Source organism: Cyanistes caeruleus, chromosome 18, assembly GCF_971803275.1.
Source record: "Cyanistes caeruleus chromosome 18, bCyaCae1.hap1.1, whole genome shotgun sequence".
NCBI lineage: Eukaryota > Metazoa > Chordata > Aves > Passeriformes > Paridae > Cyanistes > Cyanistes caeruleus.
In genome coordinates this window covers 8,412,653-8,427,001 of record NC_141718.1, presented here as the reverse complement: position 1 = coordinate 8,427,001, position 14,349 = coordinate 8,412,653, and the positions used below count along the sequence as shown (strand labels likewise).

At 41.0% G+C, this 14,349-nt stretch overlaps 1 protein-coding gene across 3 annotated transcripts in view; it reads right to left on the bottom strand.

Moving 5' to 3' along the window:
• The window catches only part of CLTCL1 (clathrin heavy chain like 1), a 35,079-nt gene that overhangs the window by 9,222 nt on the left and 11,508 nt on the right, over nucleotides 1-14,349 (bottom strand). For all 3 annotated transcript variants that reach the window (XM_086856340.1, XM_086856339.1, XM_086856342.1), the window contains exons 3-23: nucleotides 12,590-12,858; nucleotides 12,161-12,322; nucleotides 11,598-11,711; nucleotides 10,285-10,458; nucleotides 9,818-10,015; nucleotides 9,246-9,446; nucleotides 8,970-9,122; nucleotides 8,311-8,433; nucleotides 7,359-7,496; nucleotides 6,999-7,163; nucleotides 6,468-6,648; nucleotides 5,953-6,116; nucleotides 5,675-5,800; nucleotides 5,253-5,395; nucleotides 4,431-4,665; nucleotides 2,503-2,625; nucleotides 1,935-2,080; nucleotides 1,360-1,543; nucleotides 986-1,178; nucleotides 339-496; nucleotides 81-245 (exon numbers count right to left, since the gene is read on the bottom strand). In XM_086856340.1, coding sequence (XP_086712466.1) covers nucleotides 81-245; nucleotides 339-496; nucleotides 986-1,178; nucleotides 1,360-1,543; nucleotides 1,935-2,080; nucleotides 2,503-2,625; nucleotides 4,431-4,665; nucleotides 5,253-5,395; nucleotides 5,675-5,800; nucleotides 5,953-6,116; nucleotides 6,468-6,648; nucleotides 6,999-7,163; nucleotides 7,359-7,496; nucleotides 8,311-8,433; nucleotides 8,970-9,122; nucleotides 9,246-9,446; nucleotides 9,818-10,015; nucleotides 10,285-10,458; nucleotides 11,598-11,711; nucleotides 12,161-12,322; nucleotides 12,590-12,858 — 3,515 coding nt within the window. The remainder of the gene's footprint in view (nucleotides 1-80; nucleotides 246-338; nucleotides 497-985; nucleotides 1,179-1,359; nucleotides 1,544-1,934; nucleotides 2,081-2,502; nucleotides 2,626-4,430; nucleotides 4,666-5,252; nucleotides 5,396-5,674; nucleotides 5,801-5,952; nucleotides 6,117-6,467; nucleotides 6,649-6,998; nucleotides 7,164-7,358; nucleotides 7,497-8,310; nucleotides 8,434-8,969; nucleotides 9,123-9,245; nucleotides 9,447-9,817; nucleotides 10,016-10,284; nucleotides 10,459-11,597; nucleotides 11,712-12,160; nucleotides 12,323-12,589; nucleotides 12,859-14,349) is intronic.

Genomic DNA, 14,349 nt, shown 5'->3' with positions numbered 1-14,349 from the left:
GATTTACTAGCGGTTCCAAATAGGTGTTTCCATAATACTTGCTCTAGAATTAAAATCTACTACCCACAAGTTTAAGTTACCTCCTTCCAAGTCCTTGTGCTATTGGCTTTGCGGCCACTGTCCACGGCTGCCTGATACTCCCCGAGGTGCACCAAGGTAGATGCCAGGCGAGCAAAGTTGGATACGTTGTTGTAGAGAAGTTTTGCTGCTTCATACATCCCCTCTTCGTAACAGCGATCACCGACCTGAATGAGGAGTCCAAGGTAAACAAGGGCAGCAGCAAGAATGAGGGGTCAGCTAAGCAGCAAGTCACACTTGGAAACTGGATCAAGACATACCTGTTGTATATGGGCATTATTAGGGCCACTAATAAACTCCTCCAGTTCTGACAGACGATTTGTTTTTGCCAAAGCAAAAATAAGTTCTGTCTCTACATAAGACTCTCTAGCCTTCTTCCTGGCCATCTGTAAGAACTTGACTAGGTCCTCCCAGTTATCTGGAAGAGAGCAGAGATATCTAAGTTCCTGTGTTTAGTCATTCTGTGTTGTTTACCTTGGCCACCTTAGGGATAGTTTTCACTAGCAGGCTCAGGGCTCTCCTCTACCACGATAGTAAGCCAATTCCGTAACTTCAGCTATGGACGACACGAAGTCACCTTCAGGTAAGACTGGACTTCTTGCTACTGATCTGCAATCCAATTGGCAAGCAATTGTGCCATATAAAACGAAATAAATACATTACACTTAGTGACATTATAGGTAACGGTCCAAATTATCTCCACAGACTGTGTGGAGATATGTCTGGTGTAGCAAGACAGACAACCTTGTTGACAGGAATCTCACCTAACATTGACTGATCCATTCCATGTACCGACTGTTCCAACTTCCTCTGAAACAGAATTCCTAAGTCTCAATAGCCTCTGCTGCTAAATATAAATGCAATAACCTAGCTCACATCCAAGCAATTTGAAGATGCTTTGCCTTACCATTTCTATTAGCTGCCTGAACAACTTCCATATAGGCAGATGGATCATCTGCCTTTATATAGGAGTCAATGGCTTCCTTCACCAAGTCCTTCTGGAGCTGTGCTCTGGCCAGCTGGCTCCACACGGCTGGTTCATTACATCTCTCTGCAAATTCATAAGCACGGTCTAAATTGCCAATGTGCTCAATCAGCACCTGTTTGAAATTGAAGTTCCAAGTTAAAAATTGACGTTTTGTAACACTGTCCATTTTAACAGAAGCCTTTCTTCAAGTGTATACACTGCTCTGTGTAAGCAATATTAAGCTAACTGCTCTCAGAACAGCCATTTCTGTCCAGGGAAGCATTCTACAGGATCATACAGGAACCACACCTCACCTGAATTGCTGAAGTATTGACATCGAATTTTCTGAATATAGCAAAGGCTTCCTCATATAGCTCATTACTGATGGCAATGTTTGCAATATCTGGGGCATCATAGTTATCCAGCCGATTGATGTATTCCATCACTCGCGTGCGGTCAGCCTTAATGGCAGTCAGGATCAGCAGGTTCTGGAGATTCCTTTGGTTAACAGAAGGCATAGGCTATAAGCAGTGCACAGCAACACCTGCTTAAGTGACATGGATTGTACATGTGAAAAAATAAACCCACTTCCTGTCACTAGAAATAACATTTCATCCCCAGATTGAGAACCACTGACATTTACCTTCAAAAAGAAATTGCTTACCAATATTAGTATTCCCTGCTCTCAACACATCACTGCAAACTGCACAGTGTGAACTAGCTCTGTTCTTCAAGCACAAAGCACTCGAAATTCTAGCTTTTCGCCTTATAGTAAACACTGAAGAGTGCTTAGGTCTTGCAACCAAGAGGCCCACGATAACCTGGATCATTCACAACCTAAACAAAGGCACTGAATAGGCAAAACTTGAGGGCAAAGCTCTCCTCTTACCTGTGTTCACTGAATACAGAATTATCCAAGACAATTTTTTCCAATAACTCAATCAGTTCATTTGGCAGATCAGCAGTCATGAAAGCTTTCACAGTTACAGAAACTTCCTCTGGATCCTGTGTCTCTGATAAAGCTGTTTGGACAACCTAGATTCAAAGGCAAGAAACCATTACGTGTTTTCCCTAAATGAAATATTTGTCCATTTGTTATCTGTCCAGTGAACTATAAATTAAAACTTCAGAATTTTGAGAGTATTTTGATAAAGACGGCAAGAAACAGCTATTACCTGTACTTTACAGAGAAGTAAAGCCCCATTTACATCTGTATGGGAAACAAATTCACTAGAGGAAGGTCATTCTCCAGGACAGAAAAAGTATCTTACTGGTAGCTTAGTGGTTACCATGAAGGTCAGAATTAATACCTGCCACTCTAACTCTTACAAACTTCTATATGGTGAGATGGGGTTTTAAGGGGCCTTGTGGGGGAAGAATGCTACTTTAATGCTCCATAATGTTTCTGAGACATCCTGAGGTCTCCACACACTAGAAGTTTAACCTGTTTCCTTTACCTGGTCAATAAGCTGCCGCCTGAATGGGTTGTTTTCTTCCAGTACATTTGCCCAGAGCTCAGGGTCCTTCCTGCGCACCAGATAACGAGCCTCGCTCTTAAACAGGGAGTTCTCATTGCACACCTGAAGGAGAAGTTACAATTATTGGAATTATTATTAAGGGTCAGTACTGCAAGACAGGTTTAGCTAGCTATGAACCAGACAGTCTAGAAGACTGACTAGAACTAATTTCTGACCAATGCTAAATGCCACAGACAAGTTCTTACCCAACCTCTGATCTGGAAGGCTCATGGAGAAGGTCTGCAGCAGAATTTCTACAGCTTCTCTTGGTTTTGCCCAACACACAAACACTCTGACTGTGGCTTCACAGTAACTATTTGCTTCTGGTTGAAGTGAAGACCTGCAGAAGCCTGAAGAACTTAAGTTTTAAATCTAGAAAGGGGAGCCACTTGCCTGGGCAGTGCTAAGTAGCGAACTGAGGAATGGTTGTAGGTGTTTAAAGGTAGAAGCAGGTTATGTATTTGGTGTCATTAGCTTTACATGTGTTTATAAATGTTCAGAATAGCAAGTGGCTTGAATTCTCTTGTTAAGGTGTTAAGGGTACAGAATAAATGTGAAATTCCTTATAGAAGTGCACCATGGAAGAGTTACAAGTCATAATCCTATTCATACCACTAGCTTCAACTTCCAGCTAGAAGAGTAGAAGCCTGAAGGCCTAAGTCATCTTTTACCAACAGCTCACACTGCTGGTATCCAAATAAGCCCGTAGAATCTTAATTACTGTACTGTAAGGAAATCAGTACTAGCACAATTTTGTTTTATGCTTTACATTTATCAGTTGCAGGAGTTGATCCTTCTTCTAGGAGACAACAATAATAAGTCTTAAGAATAATTCTTACAGGAAGATCATTTCTCCATAACCAGAAAAACCTCAGAACATCAGTTCCAGAAAGAAACTGGTACAGACAGGCTTTAATGGTTAACCAGAATGGTAAAGTTTATCCTAGCAGTCTCCTAGCAAACAACAATTCAAAGCCACCTTCATATCCTGAAATAAAGGAGACAAATGCAGCTAGCCCTTTTTTAACAGCTACAGTGCAACTATTACTTAAAAATTAACTCCTTCAGGCTGGAAAGCCATCCACTTTCAGCAGCAAGCCTGGATTGTACTACCATTCTAATGCTCACAGCTGATATTCTCTGCATATACCAGTATGGAAGTGCAAGTAGAAGAATGCTTTTCTCAGCAGCCACAAGCACTACTGGCTTAATCTGACATTAAGCTCTGGTGTTCATATTGAGACTAGAAAGTGTTAGAAAACCCTGAGAATTTCACTTGCCCTTGAAATTCTGAAGGATGCTCTAAGAAAAAGCTTAAAGAAAGGAAAGGAATGCTATTGAAGTAAGTTCTTGTAGTTAGACTGTCAACATTTATTTTCCTCATTTCTGGTTAAGTACTGGAGCAAGTCTATGGGTCAAAAAAAAAAGGAAAAAAAAAAAAAAGGAAAATTACAAGTTCTGTTTTAGTTTTAGGGAAACTTTTTTTTTCACTGTAGGGCTAGATGACAGCCTGTTCATCCTCTTAAGCCTTCAAAGCTCAAAAAAAAATCAAATTAACAAAGTGTTAATGGTAGGCATATTCATTACCTGGGCCTAATAAACAAATTAATTTCAAGCAGAATCAGTGGATGAAAGACATGGATCCATTCAAAGTTCCACTTATACAATTCCAGCTTGGACATATAGCTTAAGTTCTTCTCATCAGCATAAAAATTACTGTCTCCACATAGAAGAATCCCACCTGCCTCAACTCCTGAGTGAGACCGCAGGACAGGATTCTTCAAGTGTTAGACTAATAGCCAGACAGTCTTCCACTTCAGGCAGCAAGTAGTTCTTTTAAGCATGTTTATAAACGTAGTTTTGCTAACCTTTATGAGTTCCAGATCACACTGCCCCCTCTCATAAGCAACGCAAGCCAGATGAGGGTCCCTCTTTTCACAATATTTGCCAACTACACGGCTGTCATAGTAAGGATTCTCACGAAGGAAGCGTTCTGGATTATTATTACTGTCAATGTAGATTTTGGCCAAAGCATTATGTGTCGCAGGTTCTTCACAGCCTTCATGAATCCTTGATTCAAGCCATGGCAACAGCAACTTAAGCCTTTGAAGAAACAAACATTTCTGGTTTTTAGTCAGACTGAGGTATGCTTGACAGTTACCACTCAGTACCTGGCCTTCCCTTCAAGCAAATCTTCTGGTCAAACTTAAAAGCAAACACAGACCAGACAGTTATTTTTTAATGAGATCTGCAGTTTAACATCAATCAGGGAAGGCTGCAGATACCCCTAGTTTTACAATCTCTCAACTCCTGTTGTATTAGCTGGCAGTTCATGCTTAAAGCCATTTGTTCATTTTACAGGCACTATTAGATACTAATAACAGAAGCTGCTGTGTGCCTGCAGCTAGACTGTCAAGATGGTTTGATCCAAATTTACTCCAAAGGCACATCCCATGGCTGGCTGTATGGGAGTGTTCAAAAGCCATATTATACATCATACAGTGCTGTCAGGCATTCCTAAATGACACAAACAATGGAAAGACTGACTAGCAAATTTGAACTGCTTTTCTATAAAGGAACACAAAACAACATTAGTACTTTATCATTTAACAAAACTGCATGCAATTCAATCTGTGTATAGCAGGATCAGGGAAGCCCAACACTGGTGCCTACAGATGCATTTTCATTACCGATTTCTTTTTTCCACTTCAGCCACTAGCTCATCCGTGGAGAACTGCCCTCTCACCACCATGATCAAGTTCTTGATGACATCTTCAGAACAATCTACATCAAGAAGCCCTCCAACCACTGCTGGTATACGGCTAGGATTCACCTAGAATCACCACCATCATTAAAATTAGTTATTAGCATTACTAATAATGCACCCCCAGCCTTCCACATGAGGAAATTCTAGCTAACCATTTCAATTATGCTTCAGAGCAGAGAACTTTGAGTAACTAACATTTGTATATACATTCCAGGAATGATGTTTTTGAGATAGACAAAAGGCTTAATGAAGTGCCTCTGCACTGGGAGAGTAAGCAAAAAGAGACAACAGATTATACTGTAGTCTGTTAAGCTCCTTATAATGAAGTAAAGAGCAAGTCCTTACCTTCTGTACGTAGATCTCGATATACTTCTGCAGATTATTGCGATATAAATAGAGCACCAGGTCATGAACAAAGTCAAACCGATCACAGACAATGATCAGAGGAAGCTGATCTGTGAGCTTTGCCTCCTGTATTTTGTGCGAAAGAGGAAAAAGCAACAAATTATTCATAGCCATGCCAACTAAACCTTTTTGGCGTTTCCCTCCATTAGAAAGCTGTAGTTCTGCTGCTAAGCAAAACATACAAAAGGACCCTTCAATCCCCTGGGTAGAGTATTTACCTTCAGAAAGTTCTTCACCCGTTCTGGGTTATAGCAGTTACTTTCACGGCAAATCCTTTCCACTTCCTTTATCTGACCAGTCTTGCAAGCTGCCTGGATGTACTTGAAGTGAACATCTGGATCCTGGCTAAAGTTTACAATGGAACCCAAGAAATAGAACAGTCCTGGAAAGAGTCACATGTGTTTAACATTGTTAGAAGTGAAGCAAGTGAAGGCTGCATGGGCTTCAGCTTGTGACTTAGTTCAGCTTTGCTGAGAGAGCAGCTTTCAGTCAACTGCAGGGAGAATCAGAAACTTCTTTCAGGTTTCATCTTTCTTTCTGATCTTTACTTGAGAGCTAAGAAACTATCTAGAACAAAACTACCCCTAAAACTCACTGTGATGAGCTCGCTTTTATAAGTGTATCCTAAGATCCAGCCATGTGACCGGTACCTCTCCCATAAAAGCTACAATCCTTACTGTTAGCTTCAATCAGTCAGTGCTTCCAAGTAAGCTGCTTCCCTCTAATACTGTACCTTCATAGCTTTTGAAAGATTCAAAAAGCTCCACAAGAGACTGGGTGCCAAGCTGTTCATGGTATTTAGAAGCAACTTGCACACAGAGCTGTAGGTTCTGCCTAATGTTGGCTGACAGCATAGCACGCAAACACTCCACGGAGTCTTCAACAGAGAGAGAGCCAAAGAAGTTCACAAGCCACTGCAAAGAGACAGAAATTTTACTCACACAGGATTTGACTGATTTCTAAGATGTGCCAACTAGACAGTTTCTACCCCAGCTACTAGCGAGAAGTCTTCCATGAACTAAGAGCAAAGACATAATAAGAAACACTCACTGTATTTACAATTACAAAAGTGCAGTTTGGAAATAATATTTGAAATGTCCACTTGGGAAACTGAGGTCAGATTTAAGCCGCTGATACAACTTAATTGTTAACTGGACAAATGTTCCTGAATCACAGCTACTTCAGTACCTACAACCCATCTCAAGGCAGCTGCAGAAGTGCTGAAGACTGTTCACATCACTTTCTTACTCTGGACAACACTTACCTCAGGATTCAAGAGGTGAGTATGAACAACTGCTCGTTTAATATCATAGAGATCCGTGTAGTGTTCCAAAGCTCGCTGGAGCAAGCCTGCCTTTTCACACAGCTGGGCAACGTGAGCACGATCGTAGTGTGTAAACATTTGGTTTCCAAGAATGGCATCTGCAACCTACGAGGTAACATTTCATATTCAGACTGTCAAGAGAATCACAGCAGCTTAGCCTACAAGTTGTTGAGAAGTCACAGCAGTGACTTACTTAGAAGACTTTCACGTTACTAAACAACTTATAGATAATTGTATCAGACATCCTATTTTGTGCAAATCTAGTATTGTCTCTCCCTTTTTGGAGGAAGTGGGTCATACCTGCGGGGCATGAATCAAATTCATTTCCAGGAGACGGGTCTGAAGGTGGCCTTCTGCAGGGCGGTTGTTTTTCAGGGCATCCAACAAAAAGGATGTGCACTGCTGCAGAAGACTGTGCTCCATGAACACATCCACAATCTGTTGAGATTAGTCAAGAGAGAAGAGAGGTCTATGTACACACATGTACATTTTTCTGTGTATACAAAAAGCCTGGCTAGACAGGTGTCCTGGGGTGATGTTATGATACTGTATCCCCTATTGTCTGCTTTATGCCAAGATCTTAACTTGTCTCAAACCCAGACACCAGGCTATCACAGCACCTGGCATGCTGCATTCCCTTGTTTTCATAGTATCACTATCATGGTAATAGAGAGACAAGTTTCACATATTTCCTTCTTCTCTAGAATGGAAGAAGTGCATTACTCTGAGCTATTATGCCAGACTTTACTATCCACTCTTGTTTAGTTCTAACACAGCATGCAAAGCTCATCCCTTCTCTCTTGTTGGGATAGTTGCTAGAAGAAAAGCTAAGACTTTTTCCAAGTAGCTTCAGTTACTTAATGATGCAAAATGTTCCCTTTATTTCTCCATCCATTTAACAAGAAGTGGCCACTGGCAGCCAGAACTGAAGTTAGGATTATTTGTTCATCTTCCTGTAAATTCTCTGCGTGGGGAGATGCAAGCTCCATTAAAGCCAACGGCAGGATAATAACACTATTGCTTAGACTAAGATTGTGGCAGGTTTACTACCAATAAACCAGAAAGTTTCCACAAGAACTTGAGAATGCACTTGCCTCTAAAGACTCGATGATAACCAAACCTGACTAGACTATTTAGTAATTCCTCTAATCAAGATGACAAGAGATGTGAACCAGGCTTACCAGTCCCCAGAATGGTACTGCACTATTCCCTCTGTGTAGAAAGAGACCAGTACTCTTGTTGTAGGCCTCACCTGGTTAATGTTAGCCAGTGGCTCCTCGTCCTGTACCAGCATCTGAGAGAACTGCAGGCCTTGTTCTGGACTGACTCTCATCACACTTCTCAGTAGGAAGATCCAGTCTGGGGTATAGCCAACCTAGATATTTCAGAAACAGTCACGTGTATTTAAGAAACTTCACACTTCTGTTAAACCTTCAGGTTCTTTAGCACAGGGACTATAAACTGTTGGGAGCTCAGAGTGCCCATCCCCCATCTTCCAGGAATTCTCAGACAAAAGCATTTCTTGTCTGTTGACACAGAAATTCAGTATTCACTTACTTAGTAACTGAACTTGTGCCAGGGCAATTTTCTGGCTATTTAAGAAACTGCTTGGAATAATTTTTTCAACAGTGCTAAAGCCCTGTTTATCAAGTCCTAAACTTAAAAGTGGACATTAGGCAATTTTTCTCTCTTTATGCATTACAAAACAAAGTCTAAGAAATTAAGGAAGAATCTTATCTTTATTCCATAGAATAAGCTTAAGCCAGTACATTAAATTAATACTTCATAAAATGCTGAATGTTTTGAAGCTTATTTTTTGCAGACTTTTTAGACTGTAGCAATACACTATGATTTGCACAATGGACACATTACACATAAGGCAGAGCCTGTACTTTGTGATAAATGATTTACCTTCTTAGCATACAGCACTATTTTCTGGAATTGACCAGTTTCAGCAAAGCACTGAATCACTTTGTTTGGCACATTAGCTCGAAGGTAGACACTGAGTGCAAGGGTTGGGTCAGCTGTCTTCACCAAGTCTCCCAGCTCCTCAGAGCACTCCAGCTGAAGTCAGAAGTAGTATTTTGTCAACCAGAAGAATTCAGAGATGTAGCATCAACAAAAGTATTGTTCACACTCAATTGTTACAAGGCAACAGAAGGAGGCTACTGTCATGGTTGAGCCTACCTTGTCTTCCTTCAGCCACTTCTCCAGAAGCTGTTTGCGGCCCTGCTGCAGGACGGGGCGACAGAGCTCCAGAGATTCAAACTTGTTCAGCTGTCCCTGGTCAAGCAATATTCCAAAGTACTGGAGCAGGGGAGAGGCCTGCCCAGGCTGAGCCGGTACACTCTGGAACTTCCTAATTGTATCACTGGTACGTAGAATTCCCTGAACAGGCACAATAGAGAGAGAAGCAGTGTTTAATTAGTGAAGACTGAATAACATTAGTCAAAAAAGCAGGTTTTAAGGATAAACTGAAGCATCTACGGTTAAACCTTCAGGATAGAGACCATCAAACCAGTGACTGTATAGCAAGAAGTTAGTGGCCACAGAAAGTCCAGTCTGGTTAGAAATGAATAGCAAATGTTCCTTTATGGGATACAGGGAAATGTATTAGTCAGAACTGCTACCAGACTGCAGAGAACTAAAACAGCATTTATGTTCTGAATGTGAAGCTCTGAGATACAAGTGAGCTAAGCAATCCAATAAGCTTAGGCAAATTTCCATGATTTCTAAGCTTTACCTTTGGAGTTACTTACCTTTGGTGCAGATGCAGCTACTTTAGCAGCATCTGCATAATTTCCTTGAGCAAACAGTGTGTTAAACTTTCTGGCAAATAACTCCTCTGCCCCAGCGAGGTTACTACGTATAGCCATTCGCAGTCCCAAGTCAGGATTCTGGAGAACATTTGTAGCATAGTTCACTATGTTGTCTTCCTCAACACAAACAGAAAGCACCTGGAAAGGACAAGAGGCATATTGAGGAGTACTGACCTTGCCACAACTACTGTGAAATACAACAACAAAATGGCTATGCAGTTTATCAGTGAAGGAGCAGATTACTAAAAAACCAAGTTCTTCTCTCTGTACTAGGAGAGATAAAAAATGATTAATCAAATAGTCACTTGCTCCCTTCCATAGCATTTGTTGCATCAAGTCCCTCATCAGGTTTGTTACATTCTATTTGAACTCTAGAAGGCTCAGAAACAGAACAGTGGCTTTGTTACCTGTCCTTTTTTATTCACACCAATAATGCCTGAGGTAGGTTCATGAGGAGCTGTGACAAAGATAGTATCAGCACTGATACGGTTCATGTAGATGCACACTCCAGACTCCAAATCATACATGTGGATATATCCATATTTCGTGATCAGATAAATAACACCATGCTTAATTCCAATCTGCCAAAAGACAGGTTTTTATTAGTCAAAACTAGTAAGATTGTAACACTTCAGACAGCTGCCTTTAGCCTAGTCACTAAGAAAGTACTGCAGTGACATGCCTTTGTACTGACACTAAGAACAAATATAGCTTCGGGCTTCTTCCTTTCAGACTCAAAAGCAATGATCAGCTTTGCTGGCCATTTGCAGGCGTAGTTCCAGTGAATAGAAAGGTTGAAGGGAAATCAAAATTCATCTGCAGCAAAGAACATACTCCTCATCCTAATAAGCCAAGCTGAGGAAAGAAGTTTGGGCATAATTAGCATTCTAGACTAGATATGTCAGTACAAGTTTCTGTTCAGAAATACTAATGAGATAATCCCATTCTCTTCCAACAAAGGCTACCCAAAGCACCAGCAGAATTTAAACCAAGCTCATCTACTGAGTACTCCAGTTTATCCGTCAAGCCAAAACGGTCTTAAGATATAAAAGTACTCCCCCCTTGGAGCAAGTCTTTGGATGTTTTGTTAATTAAGCCTTAAGCTGAAGTATAGAGCCACATGAATCCTGCCATGCATGCACCTTAGTTATGGGCATCTCTTGGTCTATTTACGAAGCTGATCTATTCGACTTGCCAGCAGTCTTACGCTCCAAGATAGTCTGATTTTATGACACAATTTCTAGTCCTAGAGACATGCTAAGTGAAATTTGGTTTGTGATAGCAACCAGCTTTGCTCTTCCCTGAAGAACCTCCCACTAATGCCCCAAATTGCCTTTTCTGTGCTGCTACTACAGGAGGTATGCTAATATTCTTATCTAGAACTCGGAACATTAAGTAGGAAGTTGAATAGCCAAAGTGATGGATACACTCTTCCTGAAGACATTCTCAAGGGTTTTTTTGGCGGGTCTGTTCCATTGGTTTGGGTTCTTTTTTTGTAAAGTTTTGTTTGGCCTTTTTGTTTATTATCTTTTAAAATACAGAAACAGTCTATATATTTAAATTACTGTTTTAATGTCCATGCTACCTCCCACAAACCTATTAACACCCCTCCCAGAACTAGGAAGAATGACAGCAAAGCACTATAGAAAGCAGTCTTTACAATAGATGTCAGCTCCTTGCCAGGCTATAAAGCTCATTTTTTTGGGGGTCAAACATTTACCTGCATTGCCACTGGAAAGTCTGTTTGTGCCTCAGGTGGGAAAAACACATCAACAGCTTTCTTAACAAATGGCTGATTTCCAGTAGCTGGCTGACCTACTTCGATTATGTGCAGCTAGGAAGAAAAAAGTTAATGTCACAAGATTGCCTGCAAGTACAGCCACATGAAAGAAGTTCCCTTCCTCAGATGTGCTGCTGAAATCATCTGCCACATTTGGCCAACACAGTCTGGGGAGCTGTGCTCCACATATTCAGAATATTAAGTTTTCTAGAACTTGATAAATTAAAACCTGGGAGAAGAATAAAAAAAACTAAAACAACCATGCTTTCTATGAAAGTCAACTATTCCTATTCAAGACAGCCTGTTTAAGACATTTTGAGTCACACTTGTCAATTCATCTGTTTTGCAGGGAAAGACTAGAAAGGCCAAGGAATTTACTGTGGTGTTACCTAGCCCTGCACAGACTGCTCAGCAGTTGTAGCATATTCAATGCTACTGAATTCCACATTCAGTTTGATGCAAACCTTCCTATGGCACTACAGGAACATAGCTGCAGACTTTACCTTGCCTCCTGCAGGACTCCTCACAGCAAAACAGAAGAGGGTAGAAGGTTTGGCATTTCCCTCTATTTTGAATTCTGCAAAAGCTGCTGCATGGCCTTCGATAGGTTGGGAGACTTTTCTATCAACTGAATACAGCTGCATTGCACCAACCACGCGATTTTGCTAGAAAAAAGAAAGGTCAGCTTTTAGAGATAAGATTTCAAATGTTTGTAGCAAGACCCCTGAGACAGTGAACTAAAAAGCAGCAAATGCCTCTCATCCCCTCCTCCAACACTTGAACTGAACTAAAAGTCAGGCTATTCCTACATAAAAGATAGTTTTCAATTTTTTATTTATAGAAACCAAAGTTAAACTACAGCAGCTATTAAGTCAAGTGGGGCCAGGGCTTTCCCAATTATCTTCATAATATGTTGCTGCCAGGGAACTTACCTGTGCTGAAATTCCTATCAGCAGCAGCCATTTTTGGTGTTCATCTGTTCTGTAATTGATGATTTGGCAGCCTGCAAGACTAGCATGTCTATCAAACATCTTTTGGGGTTGTGATTCTCCCTCCATGCTCCAGTGGTACACTGCTGTCTCTGTCACCAAGGCAACTGTATTCACAGATATCCATTTCCAGAAGATCACTTCCTCTGCCATTGTGTGGGCTTTCATTTTACTTTTCATCTCAATGTTAAAGATCTGAAGTGTTTTCCCAGCTATTATGACAAAATCCAAGAAACATCACAGATCAATCACCATAATGGCCATCCTATGGTTTGCCCATTTACAAGCACCCAGTTTAACCCTCTGTTCCAGTGGTGTTACAGACAGGGTAGTGTCCTGTCACTCTCAGTCTCCTTTGACACTTGACTCTTAACAGAAACCCCTCTCCACCCCCAACACTTGTACCATCCCAAAACCAGAAAAATCTCCTCATAGACACTCACACAGACATTCCAACAACTGACAAGCACAGACACTTTCACTATAAGCTGTTGTAAAAAGACAGTCTAAGCTACAGAGCTTGTGTAAACTCTTGTTTAGTTGGCAGTACTGGTACGCCAAGTTGCAGGTGTCTAGTAGATGTCATTCAGTATGATTAATAGAAAGAATGGCTCCAGCTTATGTCAGTTTAGTAGCTGCTGACCTGGACTGAGTCAAACAGCAGGAGACCTGAAACAGCTTGAGACAGCCGAAGATCACAGCTCCCATTTTGTTTTCCTGCTGGATGAATTGCACACTGAACTAGATGGGCTTTGTACAACAAGTGCCTACTGAAGAGGACAGTCAAAAGCTCAGAAAGACTGTAGGAAGGTTTGGAGCTTTAGTTCCACTTAAGATTACTTCTTCATGGTTTAGGAAACTATACTTGCAGGTTTAGGCTTGATTTAGTAGTCCTTTTAAACAACCAGAAGCCCTACCCTGTTAAGTAGGCTTAAAACCAATGCTAATTGAACCAAACTATAAAGAATAAGGGAATCAATTCCTTTCATAAAGTCAAAGTAATGTTTTATTTTACTGCAGATGAGACAACTTGGCTCCAGGAATTTTCTTTTCTGTTCACAAGACACCCACTCAGACTGCTGGAGTACTGGCTTGTAATGCCATTATTTCTATCCCCATTTCAGAAGTGTTTCCTGTTAGTAACACTTGTGACTGCCAAACTGGGAGATGTTCACTGATAGATAAAGGCTGCTGGCCACCAAGAAGCAGTATTCAAGAGTTAGTAATCCCAAGTTAGTAAGTATCTTGAACTGCTCTGTTTTAGCATAATTTATACATAAATTGATCATGTTAGTTTAATGCAGTGCCAAGAGACAATGCAAGACTTAAGAGCTATTGCATGCAGCATTTGCTGCCTGGTTTAACTGCATAGAGAACTATCAACCTGATCAACTACATCCTAGGAGAGCTTGCTGGCTTTCCTGAGACCAAAAGCAGCCTGCTAATGAATACTTTGCTCTGCACATGCACTTACTGTGCTAGACAGATGCAGTAAGCCCAGGCCTGTAAAGTGATAGCTGGAAACAGCATATTTACTGTATTGGACAACAATTTGTCCAGCAATGGCCTGGTGTTATCAAGAGATGGATTTTGAACTCCCACAGTGTGCAGCCTCACATGCAGCCAGGAGATAAGTAGTTCTGGAAGGGCTCTGGTCACCATCTAAACAACAATCCCAATATGTGCATACAGAAACTGCTCTT